Source organism: Phaseolus vulgaris, chromosome 7, assembly GCF_000499845.2.
Source record: "Phaseolus vulgaris cultivar G19833 chromosome 7, P. vulgaris v2.0, whole genome shotgun sequence".
Lineage (NCBI taxonomy): Eukaryota > Viridiplantae > Streptophyta > Magnoliopsida > Fabales > Fabaceae > Phaseolus > Phaseolus vulgaris.
The window spans coordinates 32995233-33022549 of record NC_023753.2 but is presented as its reverse complement, the minus strand read 5'-3'; the positions used below and the strand labels follow the sequence as shown (position 1 = coordinate 33022549).

The 27317-nt window shown below is 32.1% G+C and overlaps 5 protein-coding genes across 9 annotated transcripts; 4 read left to right on the top strand and 1 right to left on the bottom strand.

The window, feature by feature from the left end:
• On the top strand, positions 1-2945 carry LOC137830145 (uncharacterized protein C24B11.05-like). 4 transcript variants are annotated; one of them, XM_068637310.1, is made up of 9 exons: positions 1-396; positions 647-749; positions 910-980; positions 1217-1282; positions 1383-1480; positions 1753-1878; positions 1974-2231; positions 2353-2418; positions 2546-2945. In XM_068637310.1, exons 3-9 carry the CDS (start codon positions 929-931, stop codon positions 2696-2698), a joined length of 819 nt encoding a protein of 272 aa, XP_068493411.1. In that variant the 5' UTR covers positions 1-396; positions 647-749; positions 910-928; the 3' UTR covers positions 2699-2945. The 4 variants fall into 4 exon arrangements, with proteins under 4 accessions (XP_068493411.1, XP_068493410.1, XP_068493412.1 ...); XM_068637309.1 differs by having other exon boundaries at positions 383-435; XM_068637311.1 differs by lacking the exon at positions 1-396 and adding an exon at positions 542-561.
• A 1459-nt stretch (positions 2946-4404) lies between these two features.
• Positions 4405-6831, top strand: LOC137830144 (uncharacterized). Of its 2 annotated transcripts, none has more exons than XM_068637307.1 (3): positions 4405-4966; positions 5935-6102; positions 6584-6831. In XM_068637307.1, exons 1-3 carry the CDS (start codon positions 4523-4525, stop codon positions 6758-6760), a joined length of 789 nt encoding a protein of 262 aa, XP_068493408.1. In that variant the 5' UTR covers positions 4405-4522; the 3' UTR covers positions 6761-6831. The 2 variants fall into 2 exon arrangements, 1 of the variants encoding a protein (XP_068493408.1); XR_011084161.1 differs by having other exon boundaries at positions 4417-4966; positions 5935-6209.
• Positions 6832-9219: 2388 nt separating this feature from the next.
• On the top strand, positions 9220-10402 carry LOC137830143 (germin-like protein subfamily 2 member 4). The gene is made up of 2 exons (XM_068637306.1): positions 9220-9465; positions 9595-10402. The coding sequence occupies exons 1-2, from the start codon at positions 9351-9353 to the stop codon at positions 10140-10142; spliced, it is 663 nt and encodes a 220-aa protein (XP_068493407.1). The 5' UTR covers positions 9220-9350; the 3' UTR covers positions 10143-10402.
• Positions 10403-18384: 7982 nt separating this feature from the next.
• Positions 18385-21249, top strand: LOC137830141 (protein COP1 SUPPRESSOR 2). Its single transcript, XM_068637304.1, has 6 exons — positions 18385-18655; positions 18741-18956; positions 19055-19178; positions 19352-19425; positions 20312-20469; positions 20655-21249. Exons 1-6 carry the CDS (start codon positions 18531-18533, stop codon positions 20822-20824), a joined length of 867 nt encoding a protein of 288 aa, XP_068493405.1. The 5' UTR covers positions 18385-18530; the 3' UTR covers positions 20825-21249.
• Positions 21250-21899: 650 nt separating this feature from the next.
• Positions 21900-23194, bottom strand: LOC137830139 (putative expansin-A17). Its single transcript, XM_068637302.1, has 3 exons — positions 23003-23194; positions 22542-22863; positions 21900-22454 (listed from the first exon to the last, which is right to left on the bottom strand). Exons 1-3 carry the CDS (start codon positions 23133-23135, stop codon positions 22145-22147), a joined length of 765 nt encoding a protein of 254 aa, XP_068493403.1. The 5' UTR covers positions 23136-23194; the 3' UTR covers positions 21900-22144.
• Between the last annotated feature and the right edge of the window lie 4123 nt (positions 23195-27317).

Genomic DNA, 27317 nt, shown 5'->3' with positions numbered 1-27317 from the left:
GAATAACCTCATCTCTACACTTTCCTTGGTATGAAAATCTCATGCCTACCACCACATATCCTATGAACCAATTTATCCAGTTTTCTTCAAGTGAAGCATGTGGAGATAACACATTTGTCAACATGCATGGAGTCATGTAAGTTTGCAAATATCAACTCCTAACTAAAGGATTGAACCTAATACTTAATGAAAAATGGAGCAGTTATGGCAGAGAAAGTGACTGAAAAAGTAAAGATAGATGACAAAGTCTCAACAATTGAAAAATGACGATGCTCACCACCTCAGAAATAGTTTGTCACCTCGCACATTATGCGTAGTGGTGGGGTCCTCCTACAAATTCATATGCATATATGAATAGATTTTGTAAGCCACGAACCACCATTTCGTGCAGTAGAGGTATTACATTGGAACACTCTAGTTTACTTTCGGGTAAAGGTACTATTACGTTTAGTTTCCTGCCACTTATTGCATTTGTTTTTTATCTCTGTTCACTAATGTTAATGTTCATAAAGTCTAGATATGATTTTATTTTAAATAGGTTTATTTATGTGGTTCACATTGGTAGGCATGTTTCAACGCATTGATTATTTAACATAAGTCATGAAATGACTAATACTTACTAACTTGCTATTTTCCTAACAAGCAGATTCCAGTGGAGAGTATCGAACTATAAATTCACCATTTGGCTTCTGTGTTAGTAATCCTGTGATCTACTTGATCAGTGGTGTATTATCTTCTGATCAAATTTGGTGAGTTAATGCTTAAACTTTTATACTCCTGCTTTGAAACTAGTTAGCTATGCATGTTTTAGTTGGTTCTATTTCATACTTTTTCAGTTGCTCATATTCTTATAAGATCATCAAAGTGCAAATATAGTGTTCATTATGCTATTACTGATGTTTGTTGCAGATTTTGAACTTCAGCTAAGATGGATACTGCTCTCAGGAATGCTGGAGTCAAGTACGAGTGCTTGCTTTTTGGTATGATTGGTGCAACTCAGTAACCTTTTTGCCTCTTGATTTAACTTCCCTCCAGCCTGCTAGAAAATTGCCCAATGAAATATTGGCTCAGTTTTATTTGGAATTGTTGGACAATTAGCAAACCTTAAATAATTCAAATTTTCTTGTTTCAAAAGGGAAATAAAGGTTAATGATGGTGTGTTTTCCCCCTAAAATAGAAAATGGAACTGATTTCTAATTCCAAACGTTGGTCACAGATATGGATGACACTCTCTACCCGTTGAGCATAGGTCTCAATTTGTTTTGTCGCAAGAACATACAAGGTACATATTCTAGTGTTATAATAAAATCGTGTATATTCTAATTCAGGTAATCTCATATGTGATTCAAGTACTATGTCAACCAATCTTTTATCTTTTGCAGAGTATATGCTAGAACACTTGCATATTGAAGAAAATGAAGTGCCAAAAATGTGCTTGGATTTGTATAGAGAATACGGAACAACTATGGCAGGATTGAAGGTATGAAGATTTGGTTCTGCCTCATTTTTCTCTTCATCATACTTCTGAAATCGGTTCACTGTCAATGATATGAACTCACTGGTTTTACGTAGTTTGAAGAGAAATTATTTTTCTACAATGTTTTCTACAACTAGGATAGATAGATAAACATAGGAATGAAAAGAAAGATAAGATAAGAACCATGATGGGATGAAAAGAGACAAAAATGAATCATTTGTAAGAATAAATAATTCTAATTTGAAGCCTTAATTTGATTTAATAATTCCTCTCAGGTCCTTGGTTATGAATTTGACAATGACGAGTTTCATGCTTACGTTCATGGAAGGTTACCATACGAGAAACTGAAGCCTGATCCAGTATTAAGGAACCTTCTGATTTCCATGCCTCAACGTAAAATAGTATGTCAGGAAAAAAAGTTAAACCTTGTACATTTTAAATTTGTGCAGTGAAGAGCATTCCATAATATCCTTTGACTTGAAAATGTTATTTCCAGATATTCACCAATGCAGATCACGCACATGCAGTTAAAGTTCTCAACAGAATGGGTTTGGAAGATTGTTTCGAGGGCATCATATGCTTTGAAACGCTTAATCCTCACAAACAATACATGGATTTACCGAATGATAATCATGTTCTCACGGATATAGCAGAGAGTGGATGTTTCAATTCCCACACACGTATCCTCTGTAAACCATCTGTGGAAGCCTTTGAAGCTGCTATTCGGACTTCTAATGTGGATCCAAAGAAAACAGTAAGATTGAGAACTACATGGGATTATTACTTATGTTATATGGTTATTTATATAATTTTTTTACCCTCATTCTAAAAACTCTAGGAATCAATTCATAGCAGTTCTATCCTATCTTCTGCAGATTTTCTTTGATGACAGTGTTAGAAATGTTGCAAGTGCAAAAGTGGCTGGACTTCACACTGTTATAGTAAGCTCTAGTCTGCTATCTATGCATTTAACGAGAAGATAGAAGAAATTAAATAACTCAACATTCCTGTTCATTTGTTATGCAATATGGCAATGTAATCTAACAAGTAATAACCTATTGATGGCAGTTGGGGCATTCAGATTTGGTGCCTGGTGCTGATCATGCCCTGAATAGCATTCACAATATCAAAGAAGCATTACCTGAAATATGGGAGATTGAAGAAAGCAACCAGCAGCAAAAGATTCAACCCCCAGCAGTGGAAACCATGGTCCTAGCTTGAGTTTTGCTTCCATGAAATATTTTAGCACACTTATCAAGCAAATCAAGAGTTACAATAAGTTTGAAATCTCTCCATAGCATGGCGGTGCTTAGATATATAAATGTTCAAGTTGGCATTTTGAATGGATGAGAAAGTTGTAAATGTAAATTGCAGAGCCAAAAAATGGTGAGAGAAAAAGCATCTACTCATGTACTAAATAAGGTTTTCCATTGGTCTGGTAAATGGTAATACAAGATATGTTGTTGTATCTCTCTGAACAATAGTTCACTAAAATGCACCAACCGAGAGCAATGGTAATTCAGACGCATATAAACACTGCAAATATCCACACCCCTACACCCTTTTCAACTGAAAATATTAATTGACAGTTTGAAAATTGTACTGCATTTCAGTGTTAAGATAAACTATATAGTCAGTTCACCAGTAGCAATCTTGCATGGCCTCTGAGGGCTATGAAACTTTCTTGTCTCCTGTGTTCAGGGTCCTCTAAACATCCATTCCATCAATGCAATCTACAGACACAGCATTAAGGTTCTCTAACCATGGAGTCTACAACATAAATCAACATCATTTACTTAGTAAGGCCAAAACATAAACAAATTTTAAGCTATGTGTGTATGCAATGGTTGAAATGAAAAACCTTTGGATGGCTTAGCTAAGGAATTGAGCATTAAAATAAGTGAACCTACATTGCCAGAAATATTTGTGTATAATGGACCAAAAGTTGTTGCAAATGTATTTGGTCAACTTCATTTAAGAAAAAAAAAAGAGTTGATTTTTACTATAAGTAATAATTCTTCCTAAGGACAGATATCGACCACAAGTGAATTATAAGTTCTTTGATTATGCCCATATAAAAATTATTTATATCGATTTTTCATATATAATTTTTTTTTAAGAATGTTGTCTAATTTTTCGATCTCTCGCATAATTATAATAACAACTTAGAACAAAACTCAGACGCTAATAGCAATTAACATTTCAAGTTTATTCTTAGTTTTCTAGGATTAGATTGCTTACTGTGTCGCGTTAATAGGCTAAATGATAAAATATAAAAAAAATGTTCAATCTTTCTTTGCATCTTTTTCTCTTTTTAGTTCAAATTATTATTCTTTACTCAAAATCTTCGATCCTTCCTAAAAATCTGCAATTAATACCAAATTTGAAAATAAAATGTTCTTATTAAATAAAGCTCATAAAAATATAAAAAGTATAAATTTATAAATTAAAAATTATTTTATATGTAAATTAACAATAAATCTTTATAAATGTTTATATTTTAATATAAAATATTACTGAAATTAGACACTTTCCACAACTTTAAAAAAATTAAAGAAATTTCGTGACAGAAACACATAATAATACTTAATTTTGACAAAATTGCATTTTTTTAGCTTACTTTTAATTCTTCATATTTGATTTTGGTTTTTTAGTATCAAAATTCGCAATTTTTTATATAATACTTAATTTTGTATACGGTGTTTTCTTGTCCAACTTAACGTTAATCCTTACATATTTATCTAAATACTATTTAATTAATTAAAATATAAAACACAAAAATAATTCATGATACAAAATTAAAAATTAGACAAAAATTATAAGTTGTGAATTTTTCTTATCAATAGCAAGCATTCATTATTATCCTCAGTGTAATAGATGAAGGTGGTATTTTTAATTAACTATTTAATAACAAAAATAGTTGGGTTAAGTTGTAAAGATTTTTGTTTTGTTGGCGACAAGTTCAAGAACATGGCTCACGTAGTTTTGCGTTTTGCAAGAAGAAAAAGAGTATGGTAGAGAAGAGAAGAGAGCACCACAGAAACAATGCGCGCCATTCCAGTTTCCTCAGAATCACACTCCGCTTTTCTATTCCCTCAACCACCCCCTTCCTTCTCTTCTAATTCCGTTCCCATAACTCACTCCTCTCTCTTCTTCTTCCACCCTTTTCATTTCAAGCCCCATCATTCACTATCCACTCCCAAACCTTTCTCCTTCAAGTGCACACCCTTCTTGTGCACTGCTGCTTCAGAACCCGACCATGTGGGGGTTGAAGAGTCGGAAGATTCCTTAGTTGAGGATGGGGTGTGCATAGAGGTGACGAAGCTGGATAAGAACTCGCGCAGGATCGAATCGAGGATTTCCATTGAAGCTTCTCTTTCTTCCATTTGGAACATCTTGACTGATTATGAGAGGTTGGCTGATTTTATTCCTGGCCTAGCTGTCAGCCAGTTGCTCCAAAAGGGTGACAATTATGCCCGTCTTTTGCAGGTTCCTCTCTATCACGTGTTGTTCTCCAAATGGGGTTCTTAAAGTTTGATTTTTTATGAAATTAGTTGCATTTTTTTGGCTGTTTGGCTCACGGTGCATTGTGCTGATTTGATTAATCTCAAATTAGGTGCTAGGGTTGTTTTGGGCCTGCTTTCATTTTCTGAATCAAAATCCTTTATTCTTTATTAATTTGGAGACGTAATTAGAGTATTTCTTATTTCATTACTGAAGTTTATTTGTATTGGACTACCCTCGTGAGGACTTGTGCAGTGTGTATAGAAGTTTAATTGCTTTCTGTGTTGCTGTTGCTACGTAGGGATCTTCCTTTACGGGATAGTTTATTTTGCTTCTCTGTTGTGGAACTCATGGTTCTTATTACCTAGCCGCCCGGAAATTGCTATGTAAACAAGAGAGAGGGCACTTATGAATGTTTACCGAGTAACAACTTGTTAAAGCTTTGTCTTGTACTTCGTTCTTTCTTTTTGTTGTTCCATGTATTATTAGAAAACAAGCATCGAACAAGTGTTTTTAAAACAAGAGTGAATTTTTAGAAACAAGCTCCATTTTGGTATAAAATCAAATGCAGGCTAGGCATCAATTTTGGGTGATGATGGTGGCATGATACGTACATACATGAATACTAATTTTAGTGAGTGATATGTATTACAAACTTCGTTGGTGCAGCATTTTATCTGGAAATGAGAGTGTGACCATATGCTTACAGTACTATTATAGTTTTGGTTACAATGAATGATTCGGGTTAACGTCAAACCTTTTATATGATTACATTGTGGTAAGGTCAAACCATGGTTTTACCTAATTTACTTCATCTGAGTTGCAACCTTTACAAATTAATGTCACTGTATGTTTTATTTGACTGTTACCTGAACTAAAAATTTACATCATTTGAAGTATTTTCTTTGCTAATGTATTTGACTTGAATTATATTTATTATTTTACCTGAACAGATTGGACAGCAAAATATAGCATTTGGAATTAAATTCAATGCGAAAGGAATTGTAGATTGTTATGAGAAAGAATTGGAGACTCTTCCTACTGGTATTAAGCGTGAAATTGAATTCAAGATGATTGAAGGAGATTTTCAACTCTTTGAAGGAAAATGGTCTATTTTGCAGGTAGGAATTAATATGCTCCCTTGATTTCAGAAATCTTCTGGATCCAGGATAATATATCGCATCAATTTGCATAATATGAGGCACTTTATCATAAATATTGTTCAAAGGTCAAACTTTTCGTTTCTCAGATTGATGTTGTGAAATTCTGCATGCATCATTAATGGCTGACCTTCCTTGGCGAAAAACTAGAAGTGGAGGGTGATATCATATTTTGGAAACTTAAATTTAGTAATTAATTTAGTCTATTGACTAAGTTGTGATTATGATTTATGCAAAAGTTGACAACTAATATTTATTTTGACAAAAAAATACCTCCTTTGCCTTTAGCTATTGACAAAAAGGAATCTCCTTTGCTTTTTAATTTGTTTCAATATTTATTTTGAAAGATGTTCAAATTTTATATTACTTTGAAACCACATATTCAACGGGGTTGGTTAACATACTATACAATAGTAATTAAACAATGGTAATGGTTTTGCAGCATTTCAACAGTGAAAATTGTGAGCCGTCTCAAGTCCGACAAGGTAGTACAACTCTCTCATACGTTGTTGATGTTAAGCCGAAGTTGTGGTTGCCTATTCGTCTCATAGAGGGTAGACTTTGCAATGAGATAAAAACGAACCTTGTATCAGTCAGGAACGAAGCTCAAAAAGAATGAGTTATGTAATTAATGATATATTGTGGATCATACAAAAATGAATGCAAGTATAGTTTACTCCTCCTTCCTCATTTGGTAAATCTTCATGCTTGGTCTTACATGCCCTCTACATAAGAATATCTTCAAGGTCTGCCCACCCTGATCTTTACATTGAAGGTTGAATCAATATTCATTTTTAGACTTGTTGAATGTTGGGTTTGAACTAACTATAAAATTCGGGTGGTTCCAAGTTTTAGAGTTAATTAATTTTGTCATGAGTTAAAGTTCGTGATGTATATAAAATCAGCCAGTGTTTAATACTTTTTACAAGATTTTATTCAATGAATTGTATGAACTTAGGCAGGGCTCAAGACGATGATTTTGTAAATTTTCATCCACATTCTGCAGCATGGTTTATCAAAATCCAAGAATGACTATTTGTTATTCACACATGGATCTTGTTCTTCATTGATTATTTTACTGGTTTATGTGGATGACATGAACTTAATTGGACCTAATATCAATTATGTTGTTATTTTAATTAAAGGCTCTTGGTTTTCTCAAATATCTTTGAAGCTTGGAAATTGCTAAGCCTATCAAAGGAATCTTGAGTCAGAAAGTTAACTTTATTGATACTGATAGTCATTTCTTAGGTAGCAAACCTAGAACAGACCTATGGATCCAAATTTGAAACTTAGTATAATGAATTGCGGATTATATAAAATATTATAAAAGATTGTTTGGAAGAGTTACCTAGACTGTCTTTTGGCCATACATTGCTCAATAAGATAATTTCGTAGTCTTGGCTAAAAGGGTGTTTTAGAATATAGTAAAAATATGTCTCCGTCATTTATATTATATCTGCATTTGTTAAGGCTGCTTAGGTACAGGAACCAAATGTCAACACGTGAGTTGGTATGGGGTTAGTGTATTCAATAATGGTTATTTATTGGTGTAGATTGTTTGGTTCCATTCAATGGTGAGAGTAATTTGGAGTTTGTAGAGCCATTGAATGAAAGTGAAGGTCATCCATTTTCTAAACTCCTGCCACTAGTCCAAGCCTTCAGAGGTTTACAATTTATTCGAGTACCTTGATATATACAAAAAAAAATATAGTAAAAACATAAAAGCTAACATTCAAAATGGGTAGTTAGGTTCCATGTTTAAGAAGAAACTCTACCAGAATGGGCTTCTCGAAGGTCTCATGCCCGATGGAAACTCTCCACTGGCATTGATGTAGAAAATACGAGGTCACACTTGCAAGCTTGATAGTCAAGAGAATCAACTTCACCTAATAAATCCCCAACATCACTGCTTCCTGCAATCACAAGAACAGTTTATGATAACGAAGTGAATTGATTTAATTTGTTGAATAATGTATTAGGAATTCATTTTTAGACAATAAAAGCTATTCAATTAGGTTCTATCCCCATTTGCCATGTCTATACAACAACAAAGCAACCTAGTCAATTAATACAGTTTAGGTTGTTTCTTGCATGGCTGGGATGGAAATAAATTATACAGAATGTAGTGCTTGATTAGGGGTTTATCAACAGAGATATTTGTAAAAGAAAGATAAAAAAATGAAATTTAATATTTTATAAATTAAAATTAAAGTTAATTTTAATTTATAAAAAAAAATATGTTTTTAGTTCTTACACTTTTTTAAAAATTTGATTTTAGTTCCTACCTTTTAAAGAATTTAGTCCTTCAATCGTTAAATACTTTTTTTTCCAAAGATTTAGTATAAGCGATCACTTTCTTTTTAACTTTATATACATTTAATCCATTCAGTTTTTTTAAAACACTTTCCTTCACCTAATTCATAAGGCGTATAATAGTGTGTTTTCAGGACCAAAAGCACAACAGTGAAAGTGAAACTATGAAAGCAACGGTAGAACTGAAGCTCTGTGTGTCCAATGTAAAGGCCAGTCCATTCCCAAGGTTGTTCAGATTTGATATTTGATGCCTTGCCAATGTTCAAAACTCGATATATCTCTTAATACTGACTCATAAATATAATACTCTGATAACTACTATAGTACTGTAGACAGACCAAACAAAGAAAAAGAAAGCAATCAAATGATAAATGTGATTAGACTAAATAATATGTATTAATAAATAGCCAAAACATAAAAACATGAGTGGTTTACTTTTTGAACTGAGTTTGGTTGGAGAAAAGGAAAAGTGGAAAAAATAACAGATGATGAGGTTTTGAGTTAATAACAATGCATGGGAACACTGGATCTGTCAATCATCTTACATCTCTCAATTCTCAACAAACATTTTTTCATTAGATAGCCAATAAGCAACATCCAATTAATCTTTACATTGATTCCTGTAAGTATTTTTACCAATTGCTTTGAATTTAAGTTGAAGGACTTCATTAATGCTTTACCCTCACATCACTACTTCCATCTACCCTGTCCATAACAATTCCCTGTTTACAAATCATGCATGTATATATAAAGAGAGCAACTTGCCACATTTCTCACCATCCAAAACAAACATTCCTCTCTTATCTCTAGCTACATAATAGTTTTTTTCCTGTTTCCACTCATCGATCTAACGCTTTGCTCTTGCAATTGGTATAACTATCATCATCCAAAACATGTCACCAACAAACATTTTGGCAATTTTTGTCATCTTCTGCTCTGCCATCTCCTTTGCCTTTGCTTCTGACCCTGACACACTTCAAGACCTTTGTGTGGCACTTCCCTCTTCAGGTACTATGCATTACCATTCACTATTTTTTTCTCTCTCTCCCTGCTCTCATATGGTTCAAATAAATGTGCCAAAGTTGTGTTTTGGAAAATGGTATAATAATGTCAGTGGTGGGAATTAATCATGTGCAGGTGTGAAGGTGAATGGATTTGAATGCAAGGCAGAGGCAAATGTAACAGAAGCCGATTTCTTCTTTGCTGGCTTAGCCAAACCTGGAGTAATCAACAACACATTGGGATCTGTGGTTACTGGAGCCAATGTGGAAAAAATTCCAGGACTTAACACATTGGGAGTGTCTTTCTCTAGAATAGACTATAAAGCTGGGGGACTTAACCCACCTCACACACACCCTCGTGCCACTGAGATTGTGTTTGTGTTGGATGGTCAATTAGACGTGGGGTTCATCACCACAGCCAACAAACTCATCTCAAAGTCCATTAAGAAGGGTGAAATCTTTGTGTTCCCTAAAGGTTTGGTGCATTATCAGAAGAACAGTGGGGATAAGCCTGCTTCAGTGCTTTCTGCCTTCAACAGCCAGCTCCCTGGCACCTTCTCTGTAGCTGCAGCTCTTTTCAGCTCAACACCAACTGTGCCTGATAATGTTCTTGCTCAGGCTTTCCAGATTGATACTAAAGAGGTTGACAACATCAAGGCCAAGCTTGCTCCTAAGAAGGGTTAATTTAAATCCTGCTTAATGATAATCAAGAGAGAGGGATATGACTCATTGTATCTGTTATGGTGTTGCACTTTCCTTGTTATTATTTTTCTTTTATCATGTGTCCTTTCCTCGTTTATGTCCCATTGAGTATGATAATATATTTGTATGGCGGAATATGCAGTAGAAGGTGTCACCTTTTATGTGGGTATACTCATTTCTTGGTTTTGTGGTTCATTATTTTGTCAACACTGATCAATAAAGATTAGACCTTTTCCACCTCACTTTCTCTTTCATGTTGGTTAGAAGTTAAATCAGTTTGGTAAGACGTCAGAGACATCTTATAATTGGAGGCCATCAAATAACCTTTTTAACTTAGGTCCTCTCCAGTCAAACTACTCTTCACTCCTACAAAATCTGAACCATCAATAACAGTTGTTAAAGAGAGAATGGGATCAATGGTTTTATGTTGCAGAGAAAATTCTTCGGCAGAAGGGATAAAATTAATAGGGTGATGAACCACGAGTAAATTGGGTTTGGTGGAAAAAGATATTCATGGTGATTAATGTCCATATATAAAAGAAAACCAAAAAGTCTCCCTCCGCACATCAAGACAGCTGAACTTGTGAATTTGTAAATTATGAATTATAAGTAGACACAGGTTTCATTTTTGCAGTGTGTTCATTTCCAATCATTTCTCATTCCCTCAGGATATAAGTGCATGCATGCAATTAAGTTTGATAGGATCACTCCATTGAAATTGACTCAGATTTTAAGCATATATGTTTTTGTTTGATTTGGATTATCTAGCTGTTCTTTCGATTAAGAAGTACTAATTTATTTGATAACATATCCTCTTTATCTATATGCTAAGAACTTGCATTTTAGTGTATGCATGGTTTTCAGTTATCATAGTTTCCAATACACGTTGAATTGATGTTCCAAGCTTTCAAAATGGAAAACCAAACACAGCATTACTTGTTTGCCTCTTATTTGCCTCAAGCGGAGAAAAAAATACTAGTAGTTCAGGACTCTTAAAGTGTGTGATATGTATGTAACAGCATTATTAATATTAGTGTAACATCCAAGGCCGAGACCCTTGGTAACCACTAAACTTCAATTAACACAAAATTAAAATTAAAAGGAGTATTAGAGGTAAAATTATGCAAGATTTCAAAGGATTAATCCATAAAACCATGTTAATACAGATTCAAGAATAAGAAAGCACAATTCGTCCTTATATATAGGTTCTCCCACACCATGTCAAGATATTCATTTATTGAGCATTAATTATACTAAACAACCAAAGACAGAAAACTAATTTGACCGTCGAAAAACCTTTTATAAATATCCTTCTAACACTATCGACCAAGCACCAATACTTCAGCACATACGACAATAGTACACAACAGGAGAAAGATATTTTCTCGGTCCAATCAGAAACAAATCGCCCTGCACCCCACCGAACAGACGATAACAATACAATACACAACTGGATAAAGATACCTTCCTGATCCAAACATCCAACAAACTCTTGTTAAGATAAGTTTTAAATGGCTATGATACCATATTAGTTTTATAAATCTCATATAGAGAAAAAAGAGAAAAAATAAATAAAAAATAATATATTTTATTAATAAAAAATTGTTACTCACTTGCATTGTTAGTATTATATTTATATAACACATAAAAAATAAAAGATAAAAAGAATAACAAAAATTGATAGAGATAGAGTAATTATGACGGATGGAGCATTAAAACTAATAAGTTATAGTTACAATTGAAAAAGTAAATGAAATCATATTTATCATCTAATAAACTTTTCTAATTTATTGGTAAAATTAATAATAGTTCAATTTATATTATACATAGACTAATCATTACGAATCACCTAAATTTGCTTCACTTATTTTAATACTTCATATATATATATATATATATATTCATATTATCAATGTTTTCATTTGTTTCGGATAGTTCATACCAATATTTTACTAATATATGCTGATAAAGTGTCCAAGTTCTTGCATTTACCTGTGTATTGTAGCAGTAGGTGGGTGGTTGAGGGTAGCAGTGAAGGAAATGTGGTTGTAGAATGTTGAAGGGTAAAAACGTTACGTTTAAACTTTGGCATCCCATTCTCAAATGATGCGTTACTGCTAAGAACATGGGACATTCCAAACAAACAACTACAATAGCAGCAGCTGGCCCAAACAAACGTGCTGCCATAGACAAATGAAAACCAACTACTTCAATCTAAACACAATAATTACATGAAATTGTAAATCATTATTATTGTTTAAAAGATTAAATTAGACTGAAATAGAATGAGATAACTTTTTTGTTTTATACTAGATTAATTTGATACATTAATAACATTACATTTAATGTTATCAATCTGAATGTAGAGTTTAATTTATTCAAATTCAATTAACTCACTAATTTCGGTATATTGGTGAGTTTCAGGTAAATGTATGAAAACTTGTGTTTAAATATTTGAAACTAAAGTCCTATACACTATATTAATTTAAAATAATTTTATTTTAAAATTTTAAAAATAGATAATTATAAACATCTTATAATTTAATATGTAAAGATAAGTAAAAAGAATATTATGACTAATTAGCCTTAAAAAATATTTTTGATTTCAACTATCCATAATGTTGAAAGAAATAAAGTGAAATAAAGTCATCCTTGTTGTTTGTTTTATAAAAGAAACTCTGATATTTGTTAGGTTTCATAATTTGAATAATAAAACATTAATATAGAATATATGTAATATCACATATAATTATCTTAATTTGTTACTTATTTATTTATTTATTTATTTGTTTTATATACACGGCTATTAAAAATATTTTTTTCAAGTTAAAAGACATGCATTTTTATTAACTCACTAATTTAGAAAAAAAATTAATTAAGTTTTAAGTCATCATAAATTTAATTAAAATAATAATAATAATGTAAATATTAATAAAATTAATAATAATTATAATAAAAAATATTATTAATAATAATAGTAATAATAATATTAATATCAACATTAATAATAATGTTAAGATTAATAATATTAATAAATATAATAATAATATCAATAATAATATTAATATTAATAGTATTAATAATAATTAAAATAGTTTTAATAATAATATTATTAATGATAGTATTATTAATATTATTATTAATACTATAAATAATAATATTAATAATATTAATAATAATAATAGTAATAAATAATAAAAACACAATAATAATAATAATAATAACAAACTTCATTACTAAAGCGCATTTGGTTTAGTGATTATAAATTCATGTAATCAGTCGATTTAATTCAACTTCTTCCTACAACAAAAACATTAATATTATTAATAGTTTTAAGATATGATAACAATATAATAGTTGTACAAAATAATAATTAAAAAAACGGAATCACAACAATATTATTTTATATTAATTATAAAATTTCATATTTCTTAATATCTGAATTCAATTAAAATATATATAAATAAGTAAATATTCCATAAAAAAATTAATACAAAATTGATTAAAATAATCAAATCTGCGATGGATATATCACTTAATTAACCATGCAACAGTGGAACTGCGAGTCAGTGTCGCGCTACTAAAGCCCCAATCCATTTCCTAAGGTTATTCAGATTTGGCAATTGAGTCAAAGTTAATCTCTCTTTTTTTTTTTCTTTTTTTTTGTCAGCAAGTTAATCTCTCTTAATGACTCAAAATATAATATAATTAAATTGAGAATTGATTTTTCCAAAAATTTAATTTAGTTCATATAATAAGTACATTATTGAAACTATTAGTTTTAATGATTAAACACCTTTTTTCTCTTAAATTTAGACATATTTTTTTCTTCCAAATTTAAAAGTAATATTTAATTTAGACATATTGCATGGATAAAGTCTACATCTGACTATAATATGGCATCTCTCACCAAACTCCTCTTCATTAGACTGTCAATGTCTGCATATTATCTGCAAGCAACAACCTAATTCATACGTTGATTTCTATTTACATGAATAATTTTCTTTTCTAAGAAAGACTTGAAAAGTTCATAGGATTCCTATCAAGCCTTATTACACAATCGCTTTGAATTTAAGTTTAGGGACCACCGAAAAGCTTTATCAGCACATCTTTCCCATCTACTTACTATGTCTATAACCACTGCCTGTTTACAAAATAATGCATATATAAAGAGCCCAACTTGCCACAATTTTAACCATCCAACACAGACATTCCACTCAACTCTTATCTCTAATCACATCAAAAAATCTTTTTTTTTTCTACTTAGCATTTTGTTATGGTCCATAACATTAATGAGTAGCCCGATAACAAGGATCAAGCCAAAGAGATAAAACACCAAACCTAAAAATATTTTGATGATTATGACTACACTATTAAAGGTAAAAGGAAGTAATGGTTGAGAATCTCAGGAAACAAAGGGCATAATAGTATTTTCTCAAGTTGTTAAGATCTCATAGATTTATTTTTCTGTTGAGACATATTTTTACTCTGTTTTGTTTTGTTTTTCTTTTTTTTTGTTTTACTATTTTGGCTATATGTATGAGAATCTTTGAGAGTAAATGGAAGCAAAAATAATTATTTAGTCCTTTATTTCTTTTGGAGGAAGCCTAACCTGTAATATAAGCATTGCAATTTGGTGTTTTCATTGAGAGCCAAACACAGAGAGACGTCATGCCTATGTCCAAAAGTGATGAAAAATATTCTATTATGAAATTATTAGAGAGGCAGAAAACCTTATAAGAAGCAATGAATATTCGCATGACCAATTTGAAAACTAAGATGGCACTTCATATTGGAACCTGAGAAAATGCAATGAAGGATTCCACCCTTCAATCTTTTACTCGAACTTCCTTGAAACTGGATATGCCCTGTTTTGATGGGTCTGAACCATTAGCATGGATTTTCAAAATAAACCAGTTCTTTGACTACCACCGTACTCCAGAGGACCAAAGGCTTCAATTGGTTTCTTTTTTCCATGGAAGGAAAAACTCCCGCTTGGTTATAGTGGATGTATGATAACAACTTAATCTTAAGTTGGCAAAATTTCCTACATGCCTTAGAGGTTCGTTTCACACCATCACATTACAAAGACCCAAAAGGAGCCCTCTTCAAACTAAACCTCAATCGTGCGAGAATATCAAAATCAGTTTGAATCGCTAGCAAATTTTATCGTGGGACTCCCTCCTCCCTTCTTCCTCAGTTGCTTCATTTCAGGTTTTAAATTCGAAGAGAGGTGCAAGCCTTTTGATAAGTGCCTAATTTCAGTAATATTTCATATTAAAATATATGCATGCAGATTTATTGCTATTTTACATATAAAATAATCCCTAATTTATGAATTTATACATTTTTACATTTTTTATGATCTTTATTTTAATAAAAACATTTTATTCCCAAATTTGGTATTAATTGTAGGTTTATAGGAAAAATTAGAGATTTGGATTAAAGAGTAATGATTTGAGTTACAAAAAGAATATCGAAAGGTCCCAGAATGTAGAAAAGTGCCGAAAAAGCCAATTTTGCAATAGGAGATTCTTGCTCAAGCGAGAATGCTCCAGAATAGTTTTCGGAAATTGACGCCTTACTTTCTCAAGTGAGGGATTATCGCTTGAGCAAGAATGTGTCAGACATATTGAGTCTTTATTTTATATTTTATCACTTAGCCCATCAGCGCGACACTGGAAACAATATAACCCTATAAAATTATGTTAAATAGGGGGCTAGAGGCTCAACCATAGTGTGCCAAATTGAGAGAAAAACACCATGGAGTGAATTGTAACCCAATTGGGAGAATGAAAGGTGCTAGAAGTATGCGTGGCTAATTCTATCCTTTGGGATTGTGAGTAATATGCTCAAACTCTTATGTATTAAGGTGATATCTTATATATTAATATTCAATTCTTGATTGATTATTGGTATTGTTGTTTTACTTTTAATTTTCTGTGACAAATTGAGAATCTTAAATCTGACCGAGATATATTTTTAGGGTTTAGACCTAAACATCAATACTTAAAATATTTGAGGGCTAGAGATAGACTTGAAATGTTAATTATCATTAACGTTTGATTGTGATTTCTAAGTTGTTTTTATAAGTATGCGAGAGATGGATATTTAGGAAACATTATGCGAGAGATAAATATAAATGAATTTTCTACGGTCATCAATTTCAATTAAAGAACTTAATATTGACATGTTAATCAAAATACATAAGAGTGAGAGAAATGAAACCTAATCCCTATTTTTCCAACTTGAAGCAACTAATTCTTTATCTGTTTTCTTATTGATCATTGCCAACACACTCAATTCAATACTCTTTTTATTGTTTGTTTTGTTCTATATTTAGCAATTATTGTACTTGATAATTCATTGTTCCTTGTGGGATCAATATCCGTCCTTAGGGACAATTATTACTTCTGACAAACGCGATGCACTTGTCGTAGAAAGTCATCAAGTTTTTGGCGTTGTTACCAAGGAATATGTTTGATTTGTTGAGTATAGTTTCCTAAATATTGTTAATAGTCCCCAACCGAGCTCCAAAGCCACTGTGAAAATAACCTGTGTTATTATTGTGATGAACATTATCGACCTGGTAAAAAATGCAAGCAGAAGTTCATGTTGTTGATAATAGAACCCAGTGACCCAGAAACAAATGAGATTGATTTGAACAACCTCCTTCATATAGAGGCCCGACGCTAAATGAACCTTATTTGACCGACCTGCCAGACACAAACCCAACCCAAATCAGTTTACATGCATTGATGGGCCAATTAATTCCGCAGACCCTTAAAGGGTTCTCCAATTGCGACACTAGTAGATAGTGAGAGCACCCATAATTTCATCCAAGATCGCACAACCAAATTCTTGGGTCTTCAGGTTGCCCCTTAAAAAAAATCCACTTCTTAATGGAGAGGAGCTCTCATGTTCATCTGTTTGCAAACAGATACCGTTACCGTTGGGTCCTCACACATTTCCTGTGAATCTATATACGTTGCTATTGAGTGGGGTCGAGATCGTATTTGGAAACGTTAGAACCGATGTTGACTGATTATGAACAATTGACAATAAAATTTATTAAAGCAAGAAAATTAGTTGAACTTAAGGACCAAAACCTAATTTTGTTTACATAATACATATTCATTAAATTAAATTAATATGTACTCATAATTTAATTCTCCAATTTAATCTACTTCGTATAAATCTAAATATTTTCAATGAATGCAACTATTTTTAGGAGTTAACGTTGAATGTACCCATAATTTTGTTTTCTTCAAATTTTAGCATTTTCAAGAGTTATTCCTATATCTATAATGCCACGTGTTTTTACCACTTGGTTTTACTTTTTTATATTTTTAATTTTAACTTTTAACTTTATTTTGATTTAGCATAGAGCTTAAAATATTTATTTTTTAATCATCTCATATCCTTATATTTTTATCTTATTAATATTTTTTATTTTCTTAATTGTTTATCACTTTTTATTATCCTCTCCATTTTTCCCCAAAAATTATGAATATCATTTTTCATATTTGAATAAGAGTATTTTTAGGTAAACAAGAAGATAAATAATTGTGTTACCTAGGCACTTGGGTTTACTTTTTTATATTTTTAATTTTAACTTTTAATTTTTTTTTAATTTAGCATAGAGCTTAAAATATTTATTTCTTAATAATCTCATATCCTTATATTTTTTATCTTATTAATATGTTTGATTTTCTTCATTGTTTATCACTTTTTATCATCCTCTCCATTTTCCCCCAAAAATTATGAATATCATTTTTCATATATGAATAGTATTTTTAGGTAAACAAGAAGATAAATAATTGTGTTAACATATAATAAATTTGGTAGTAATTATCGAGTCACAAATTAATATATCATGGGTTTCTTATTTCATTATGAATTTGTACATTAAGTTGCCTTGAAATTGGAAAACATTAGACAGACATGAGAGAAATTCGTGATCAAATTTCAAACTATTACTCTTTTATCTTTGTCTATACATATTATTGTTAATTTATTAATTTGTTATTTTATACTTATTTTGAATTTAACTAATTTGTTAAATATTGTAAACAATTAAAGTGTATAAAATATTAACATTATTACAAAATTGTGATAATAATATAGTCTATATATTCAAAATATCCATTTAGGATAAATTACCAATATAAAAAATTATCACCTTGTTTACATGTTAAAGCAATAATTTTAAGGGGGAGTCAAAATCATATTTTTGAGCTAAATTTTATTGAAGGAAACAAAAATATTAAATTGAGAAGTGTTGTTAGCGAGTGTCGAAGGGGTAAAACGTTACGTTCAAACTTCTTCGCTGCATTCGCATACGATTCGTCTCCGCTAACATTAACAACGATGGAGGATTCGAAACCACAACAGCAGCGAAAGAAAAACTACCGACAGAGAAGCGCTCCAACAGACGAAGATCAGCGTCTTCAATCTCAGAACAACAATGAATCCGACGACGAACGAGAAAGAAGGTTTGACGCTTATTTCAATTCCGCAATTCTTATACGGAATTTTATGTCAGGGTTTCGGTTTCACTGATGCTATTACGCTGTACAGAATGGCATTGGAGGAAATCAAGCTTCTCCAGAAGCAGCGGGAGAGGAAATCGGGAATTCCAGCAAACCCTAGTTTGCAAGCGCAGAGTGGAACCGTCGGCGCTTTGGCTGCTAAAGCCGCCGAAAAGAACGACGGTGACGGCGGCGACAAGGATGAGCTCGTTCTTCAAGATACCTTCGCTCAAGAGACCGCTGTTATGGTTGAAGACCCTAATATGTGCGTCTAAATTATATTATGTTGTGTTTGTGCTGAGGCTTTTGAATTTGGATGTGGTTGTTGATGTTGGTGTATGTTGTATGTTGTTTGTTGATCAGGGTGAAATATATTGAGCACGAGTTAGCGAAGAAGAGGGGAAGGAATGTTGATGCTGCTGATCAAGTTGAGAATGAGCTTAAACGTGCTGAAGATGAACTTTATAAGATCCCTGAGCATCTTAAAGTGAGGGACTCTTCTTTGTTCTTTGCTCTTCTTTATAGTTTATAGCACCTGGTGACAGTATTAAGGATGTGAATTATTTGTCTTATAGTTAGTGTCTGATACATCCTGCTCTTTCGGTATGGATTACCTTTTCTTGGATTCTCCCTTCTTTTAAAAATGTTGTGTCCTGTCAGGTAAAAAGGCGAAATTCAGAAGAAAGCTCTACTCAGTGGACTACTGGTATTGCTGAGGTTCAGCTTCCAATCGAGTATGCTTTCTCATGCTTGTGCTGGGCTGTATTTGAAGTTTGAATTATTTATTGAAGAAGCATTTAATAATTGAGTGTATTTTTTTAAAAATGTTTATTTCTAGTTAATCATAGTTTGTATGTTATTCATCTAGGGGATAAACTGATCTGCAGTTTGATTACAATGGCTGCCTTTTGTTGACAAGTTAAAAGAAGACAGATCATGTTATTCAATGTTTGGTGCATTTTAAAAATAAATTACAGTAGGACATGGAGTTAGGGAGTGGTACTTGTTTTGTTCCACTGAAAGGGGTGGAACCAAGGAGGACATAATATACTTTGTTGTCTGCACACAAATGCTAACTTAGTGCCCGTATATGGGAAACAAGCAACCATATTTTAAGGACATTGGCATTGAGGCTTATTTTTTTCAATTTATATACTCAAAATTACTCGTCTTGTCCTTGCCTCCTTGCTTGATTGCTTTTTAAGGGTAATGATTTTTTTTTCGTTTCTTATATGTTGCGAGTACATGATGGTTCTTGTTTATTGTGTCTTTTTTTATCTATTTCAACAAGGGAAAAAATGGTATACTTTTTTAACCGATTTGACTTTGCATTTATAATTTTTTCCTGTTGAGTTAAATGTTGGCTACGTGTAGTCTCTGGGTGATTTTTAGTACCCATGATTGGAAACAAACAACCAAATTTTATGAATTTTGGTTTTTCAGCTAAGTGCTTTCATTCCATGATTAATATTCACAATGTTAATCTTTTCCTTGGTTCGTTGCTTTTTAACTGTAATAGTTTCTTTCATATGTTGCAAGTACTTGTGTTGTTTGTGGTCAATCTATTTAACGAGGAAAAAAGGGTGATGTGTCTTAATCGGTTTGATTTCATGTTTGCAGATATAAATTAAAAAATATTGAAGAAACAGAGGCTGCCAAAAAGCTTCTACAGGAAAAGAGACTTATGGGTCGGACAAAATCAGATGTCAGCATTCCATCGAGTTATAGTGCTGATTATTTCCAGCGTGGCAGGGATTATGCTGAAAAACTTAGAAGAGGTTTCATTTCCTTGATGCTGTTATTTTAGAGTACATTCAAATACTTGCTTGTTTACAGTCTCGATTTAGTTATCAGTGTATTCATCTTATGGCATTTGCCATAATAGATAGAAGTCTGACACTTTGTTGATTGTTTTAAAGCAATCTGTATCCTAATTACTGACTAGAAAGCCCCCTATTTGCAGAACATCCAGAGTTGTACAAAGATAGAAGTTTACAGGATGATAGTTCTGGATCCAAACAAAATGATTTAAGCACTGATGCTGCTGGAGCAGTACAGAGGCAGGCTGCAACAGATGAATTCATGTTAGAGCGCTTCCGGAAAAGAGAACGTCACCGTGTAATGCGAAGATGACATGAATGTATATTTGTGGCATACCTTGCAACAGTCCATCAAAGATTGGTGGAGGTCCTGCCTCTGTCGATTGGGATGACAATGCCATTGATTTGCACCAGTTCCTTAGTTCAAACTGTAGCCGCCAAAGATCATAGGGCTCTTTGAGCATTAATTTTTTGTTGGTTCTCTTTAGATCAAAAAAGAATATATATTTATTCACTGCCAGCGGCCTGTCCGACTGTTCAGTGGCTTATGTTATGAGGTAGCAATAGAATTGTGATAATCAGCGTTTCTTTGACTTCCTGAGAGGCTCTAAGATTGTATGAACAGTTTTAGCGAGGGCTACAATAGTGATGGGGTTACCTGCAGACTTGTAAGCCGATTTGGATGTATTGTAATGACACTCAAAATATTTAATCTATCCATTGAAAAGTTTCCTGCTACGTTGGTAATGTCAGAGTGCTCGTTCGAATTGGTGTAACAACCTTGTGTCAAATAATTTGTGTTACGATTGTATATTCTCGTATAATTAAAATTTATCTTGTTTATCTATCAAAACTAAACACATGTCAGAATTTTCAATAGATCTTTGTTCAATTGAGTTGGGTTAGACCCTTGACAATTTGATAAAAACAACAGTTTATACATCTTGTTCAATTGAATTAGATCCCTTGAAAATTTGATAGAAATAAAACTTGATTGTGATTACATGAAATTTTTAACTGTAAAGATGAGTAGAATTAATAGTAAGTATCTTAGTGTAAATAATTTAAATTTAATATTTAAAGTATCATTTTTAATTCTACCAAAAACTAAAATAGCTTATCGAAATCCTACTTAATGCAAAGCAATTTGTTACTTTTCCTTTATTGGCAGGTGAATCATTAGTTGACTCAATGCTAACTTAGTAAGTAGGCATGTTCAGATAAGAAAAAAGAGGGCTGGTAAAAAGAAAAACAGTTAGCATAGATGTTCTGCTTCGTGGGGATATATTTAGCAGTGTATTTGAACTACGAGCCTTTTCAGGGATGGTAGTACTGGGTAATTAGTCTTCATAATCTTAGAAAGTACTGGGTAATTAGTCTTCATAATCTTAGAAAGATAAGTAATAGGTATGTAGATAATTTTCCAAGATATAAGTGCGTAACTAGATCCACTTGTCTGGCCTTACATATTTGGTGGGCTTCATCACGAAATGCTAAAATTTCGGAGCCACAATCCCTTGAAAGCATAAAAATTTAACATACATTCCTCATATAAACCAGTCAGAAGCTGGATATAATTATAAAAAAGACGAAGTAGAAGAATGGTGCGTAAAATTTGTATGTATTCTTCCATTCATAACTGAACCTTGCTGATGAAAGACTGGCCAAATCTCCAATTGGACGGTGCCAAATCATTAGCTGTGAGAGTCTTTCCGTTACTGAGTTGGACTCTGAAGGACAAGCTCTGGCCGTTGAGGTAGCTTAAGCTTTGCCAGTTAGAACCCCAATTCCTTGACATAGATTCCCAGTTACTCATTTTGGACCCTTTGATCCAAACTAGAGAGATATCCCCTGCTCCTCCTACGTTGCTTATAAGCACCAGTTGGAAATAGTCCTTACCATTGATGGTAAATCTGATCCCTCCACTTCTTTTGCACCCAACTCTGCATCAAGTTTGAACATGTGTAAGTTGAAATAATTTTCACTCTCCACAAAATAAAAGAACACTGACATAACACAATATAACATACTTTCTGTAAAAAATTGGTACAATTCCAGCCTTGTACTTGGCTATCATCTCAAAGGCAGGTTGAGACATGTCAAAGTGTGGTCTAGGAGGATTACACCAACCCCCATTGTCACTGGGTAGTGCATAGTTTGGAGGGCAGAAATTTGTAGCAGTGATTGTAATGGAAGTGCCCTTGAGGCACCATTGGGGCACTTGGTTTGCGTCACAAACTATCTGATAGCAACCACCACATGACTTGCCATCATTAAACAAAGCAGTACTCAAAGCAGCTGTTTTTATTCCATAACCATCTGTGTTGAGATTTCCATAGCCACATGCACCACCTATACAAGTACAAACAACCAACTCTTTCATATCATGTGAAACTAATTCCTCTTATTTTGCACTTAAATTCGAATTGAAGAATGCTTTAATGTAATTCAGAAAAATAAAACATTAGTCAAAATGTAGAACATTTTTTACCCATTGTTCCTGAGGCATCACTTCCACCGTAGAAAGTTGCATGAGCTTGCAACCAACCTGCGGATGCTACTCTAAGTTCTGTGGTGAATAACACCACAAGTAGTATTAGACCACTGAAAACTAGTTTCTGCATCTTCTCAATCTCTGAGTATGATTCTGAGCAAGAATTTTCTTAGTTTTGCTTAAGATGACAAACTCTTACGATGTATTTATAACTGCTGGTAGGGACGTTTTTGCCCATAAAAAAAATTGACTCAAACTCAAATTCGTATTATCTAACAAAACAAGTGGTGTTGACCCAAAAAATGTTCTCTTATTATAAAAAGAATTGGTATCTAATACACGTCTTAAAAAAATAGAAGGCAGTTAGGTGGGTGTGAAGAAGACTCAACCCATCAAAATTGTACCCAAAAAAACGCTAATTGCTTTAATATAATATACATCTTATAGTTTCTTCTTATGATTGTTTAGTCTCAATATGCAGTGAAAGAACATGCTTTGTTGGTCATAGGATCCGTGGTACGTAAGTGGTACAGTCAAATACAGCACTTGCTTCAAAGTAAATCATGCATAATAGTGATAAGTTGAATAAATCACTTTTGAGTATTGTCAGAATGTTACACTATTTTAAATGCAAACTAACTAACAACAGATAGAAGAGAAGATTCTTCTCCTCCCTTCTTAACTTTAATCATCTCCAGATCAATAATGATTTAACTACAGATTCAATAAGTTGAATCAATTAAACCACGACATAGAACAAGGACAGATCTTTAAAATATTGAAGGGAGGAATTAAAAGACATTAAAGCAGTAATTTTAAAAGCTGAAAGCTAAAACAGATTTTAGAAGAAGTTCTTAAGCAATCTTTACTTCACTTGTGCTCGTATGTATTAAAAGGTGTTGTTTGTTACAATGTGCTAATAGTGATTTTTTTAGATTATAGTTTATATTCATAAAATTTGGAATCAACAGGTTTAAAAGATGTGAGTTGTTCCCAGTTGATCTGAATTCGTAGTCTGTGAATGCTGATATCAGGAAAAAAAATGCTAATACAGCTTTCCAGAACAATTTTATAATACACTTTTTACTATTAGTTGGATAGAATTTACAAAAGCATTGCTAAATAAATTAAACTTCACTTGTTAATCACCTTCCTTATTTAATAAGTCTGGTGTAAATATTATTTAATAATAGGATGGATATTAGAAACAAAGTCAATTTTTGCAAGCAAGAGGATGGAAGAAAACACGAGCTTTAATGGTGGTAGTAACATGCAATGGCCTTACCTTGTTTATCAAGAATGGAAACATTTTATATTGCAACTGCTTAAGAAGTTTTGACAATGATAAGTCAGCTATGAATATGGATGAATATATGGCATATATTGTGCCTTATCTGGCGGAGCTACGCCCATATGGCACATGGCTGATGCCATTCCTTGCCATTGCCATGTTCACCAAATCACTGCTTCACATACGAGGTCCCCTTTGGCCATTGCTGACTCTGAACTGCTTGTATATTTTCCCCTTAACCAATTTAAATCTTTTTTTCAAACAAAGAAAGATGGTGATACTAAAACTGAAAGTGTTTTATATGTTTTTTGTCCTGCATTTTCATTCTTAATAACTTTCATGTTAGTGATTAGTAACATTAAATATCGTAATTCACACTGATACTCTGTTTGTTATGTAGAAAAGAATACTGATTATAACTCATTCTATTAGTTTTTTCACTAATATTGTTTAAAATGTCTAAAGTTTAAACTAGAGATAAAATTCAATACACGAAAAACATATTTAACCCAAGATAATATTATAATAATGTTAAAATATCTTCTAACTCATTTTCCTCTTTAAAAATTACAATAATTTAATAAGATAAAATTAATAAGAGAAGAATAAAATTATATTTTATCTTTCCACCAATATTCTATCTTATATATTACCATGTAGCCAAACACTCATTTATTAGTATAATGACGGTTAAAGTTAACAATAACATCTTTTATATATATATTTTCGCTAGACTAACCTTGATCCAATGTTAATATATATGGTATTATATTGAGAAGAAATGGAGGACAATTAAAAAAAATGTTATGTGAATCCCACGATATATTATTTGGATATAAATCAAGAACAAAAACCTTTTCATCTTTTATTCAAATACTTGGTTTTGCCATTTGAAACTTAATGATGTATTACATGAACCCTGCTCTCTCTCATTTATTGCTACATTTACAAGATGATATTGCTTTACCTAGAATGAGGGGTTATTTGAATCTAACTTACTATTTATTTTAAGAAACTTGTTTTTCAATATGTTAAACCTAAAGAAAATAATTTAATCATCTACTACAATTAAATTACCAAAATTTAAGGTGTATGTCTCAGTAAACATTTGAAGACAAAAATAAACAAAACCAATTTCTTTACAATTAAAATTATCTTACAGTGTGTAGAAATTATTTTCTGTTAATTTTTTCAAAATTTAATTTTTAAATTATGAAGGAATTAATTTTCAATTTTCAATTTTTCTTCTAAAAAAGATGTTTCCTCCAAACATGTTCTTACTATATTCTCACGTTCTCACTTTTATGTTTTATATTACACCGACATATATATGCTATTAATTTAAATCCAATCAACTAGTTTTCCTTGTGAACTTACTTGGTTAGAATTTAGTGAAAGTAATTAAAAATTCTAAACAAAATTTAAAAATAACTATAAGCTATTTGATTGAATTTTTTCTATAAAGTAACCAAATTTACTAATAATGTTGGAGATCCCACATCGACTAGAGATTAGAGCCTTTCATTGTATATAAGTGGGTGCAAACCTCAACCCTATGAGCCGGTTTTATGGGGTTGAGTTAGGCTTAAAGCACCCTGATTTTCTGATTATCTTTTTTAAAAGCTTTTTTCCGGAACATATTTTCTCAAACTCATGAAATGTATTTTGGAAAATAATTTTTTTCAGAATAATACGTTTTGAAATGTATTTTTTAAAATGGATTTTGGAAAGAGCTTTTCAGAATGAGAATGAATTAGATAAGAAATTTGATCATTTCATCTATTTAATGAGATGCAAGAAGAAATACAGGATGTGAATTGATAGTTGACTGATTCTCCCTACACCTGATCATTTTGAACTGACACCGAATTGTAAACATGAAAAGACTAAACTGTCCTTAATGAACTTGACATTAGGTTAGTGAGAGATTTGCACCCAATACATGCACCCAACGTTTTTCTCTTCTTCCTTTCTGCAGTGAACCTTACGACGCAACACTCATCTTCGTCCGTCACAACCACCGTCGCAGACAGCATTGTCGTAGGAGCACCACTGTCGTAGGCAGAGCAGGACCTCTGAGGCATCGAAACCCAGGAGCGAACTTCGAAGAAGGAAGCATCATCGGAGAAGACAAGGTAAGTGTTGCGAATCTATTTATTCAGAATTCATGTATGCCTGCGGATATATTCATCCGAAACTCATCTGTGCCTACCGGATATATTTATCCAGAATTCAACTTTGGATACCGGATATATTTATTCGGAATTGATGGTTTGAGCTACGGATATTTTAATCCGTAGCACATTCCATGTCTTCTGGATATTTTTATTCGTATCACATTCACCATTCAATATTTTCAAAAGTGAAGAGACAAGGGCATAATAGGATTAAAAAAAACGTCGGGTGCTAGTCACAATTGATCGGGTGCAAGAAGCAATTGCCTTGATAGTTTGATGTGAATTGATATTTTTGTTGTTATCGAGTCTTAACTGTAGTGTAGAAGGTTTAATATTTAGTTTTAGATTTCTTTTTGCACCCTATATCTCTCTTGTGTAATTCTTTAAATACGAAAATTTCTACTTTGTCTTTGAAATTTGAAAGATTTTTAAATTGATTATGTAATTGGAAACTCTTTTTACTTCAAAATTGCGGAATCTTAAACTTTTTTTTACTTTCAATTTATACAATTGAAAGTAGTTTTTAGGTAGAACATTTTGGATTGGATAATCCATAAATTATTTTTTAAAATTTATATTACAGAGTTTGGAAGCTTCTTTATGTAAAAAGTGATTTGGGAGGTTATAGAATCTGGAAGTTCCTTTTATATTGCATTTCAATACACTTTTTTCTTTAGTTCATGAAAAATATAAAACAAAAATAAATAATATAAAACAAAAATAAGGGTGGCGGCAATAACAATAAAAGGAAGACTTAAGGGGGTGCCGGTAGCAAAAAGGAAAGTTTAATCTCTTAACCACCTCTATGGTTGCATATTGAAACTATGAGTTCCACGAATAAATG

What these genes read in the sequence shown, in the direction of transcription:
- LOC137830144 (XM_068637307.1), top strand. Translation starts at nt 4,523, where the DNA reads ATGCGCGCCATTCCAGTTTCCTCAGAATCACACTCCGCTTTTCTATTC. An exon ending in ATTATGCCCGTCTTTTGCAG is followed by an intron (nt 4,967 to 5,934) that starts GTTCCTCTCTAT and finishes TTACCTGAACAG; the next exon opens with ATTGGACAGCAAAATATAGC. An exon ending in GAAAATGGTCTATTTTGCAG is followed by an intron (nt 6,103 to 6,583) that starts GTAGGAATTAAT and finishes ATGGTTTTGCAG; the next exon opens with CATTTCAACAGTGAAAATTG.
- LOC137830139 (XM_068637302.1), bottom strand. Translation starts at nt 23,135, where the DNA reads ATGCAGAAACTAGTTTTCAGTGGTCTAATACTACTTGTGGTGTTATTC. An exon ending in TGATGCCTCAGGAACAATGG is followed by an intron (nt 22,864 to 23,002) that starts GTAAAAAATGTT and finishes GTACTTGTATAG; the next exon opens with GTGGTGCATGTGGCTATGGA. An exon ending in GTACCAATTTTTTACAGAAA is followed by an intron (nt 22,455 to 22,541) that starts GTATGTTATATT and finishes AACTTGATGCAG; the next exon opens with AGTTGGGTGCAAAAGAAGTG.
- LOC137830143 (XM_068637306.1), top strand. Translation starts at nt 9,351, where the DNA reads ATGTCACCAACAAACATTTTGGCAATTTTTGTCATCTTCTGCTCTGCC. An exon ending in TGTGGCACTTCCCTCTTCAG is followed by an intron (nt 9,466 to 9,594) that starts GTACTATGCATT and finishes AATCATGTGCAG; the next exon opens with GTGTGAAGGTGAATGGATTT.
- LOC137830141 (XM_068637304.1), top strand. Translation starts at nt 18,531, where the DNA reads ATGGAGGATTCGAAACCACAACAGCAGCGAAAGAAAAACTACCGACAG. An exon ending in GACGACGAACGAGAAAGAAG is followed by an intron (nt 18,656 to 18,740) that starts GTTTGACGCTTA and finishes TACGCTGTACAG; the next exon opens with AATGGCATTGGAGGAAATCA. An exon ending in AGATCCCTGAGCATCTTAAA is followed by an intron (nt 19,179 to 19,351) that starts GTGAGGGACTCT and finishes GTGTCCTGTCAG; the next exon opens with GTAAAAAGGCGAAATTCAGA.
- LOC137830145 (XM_068637310.1), top strand. Translation starts at nt 929, where the DNA reads ATGGATACTGCTCTCAGGAATGCTGGAGTCAAGTACGAGTGCTTGCTT. An exon ending in TTGTCGCAAGAACATACAAG is followed by an intron (nt 1,283 to 1,382) that starts GTACATATTCTA and finishes TATCTTTTGCAG; the next exon opens with AGTATATGCTAGAACACTTG. An exon ending in ATGTGGATCCAAAGAAAACA is followed by an intron (nt 2,232 to 2,352) that starts GTAAGATTGAGA and finishes TATCTTCTGCAG; the next exon opens with ATTTTCTTTGATGACAGTGT.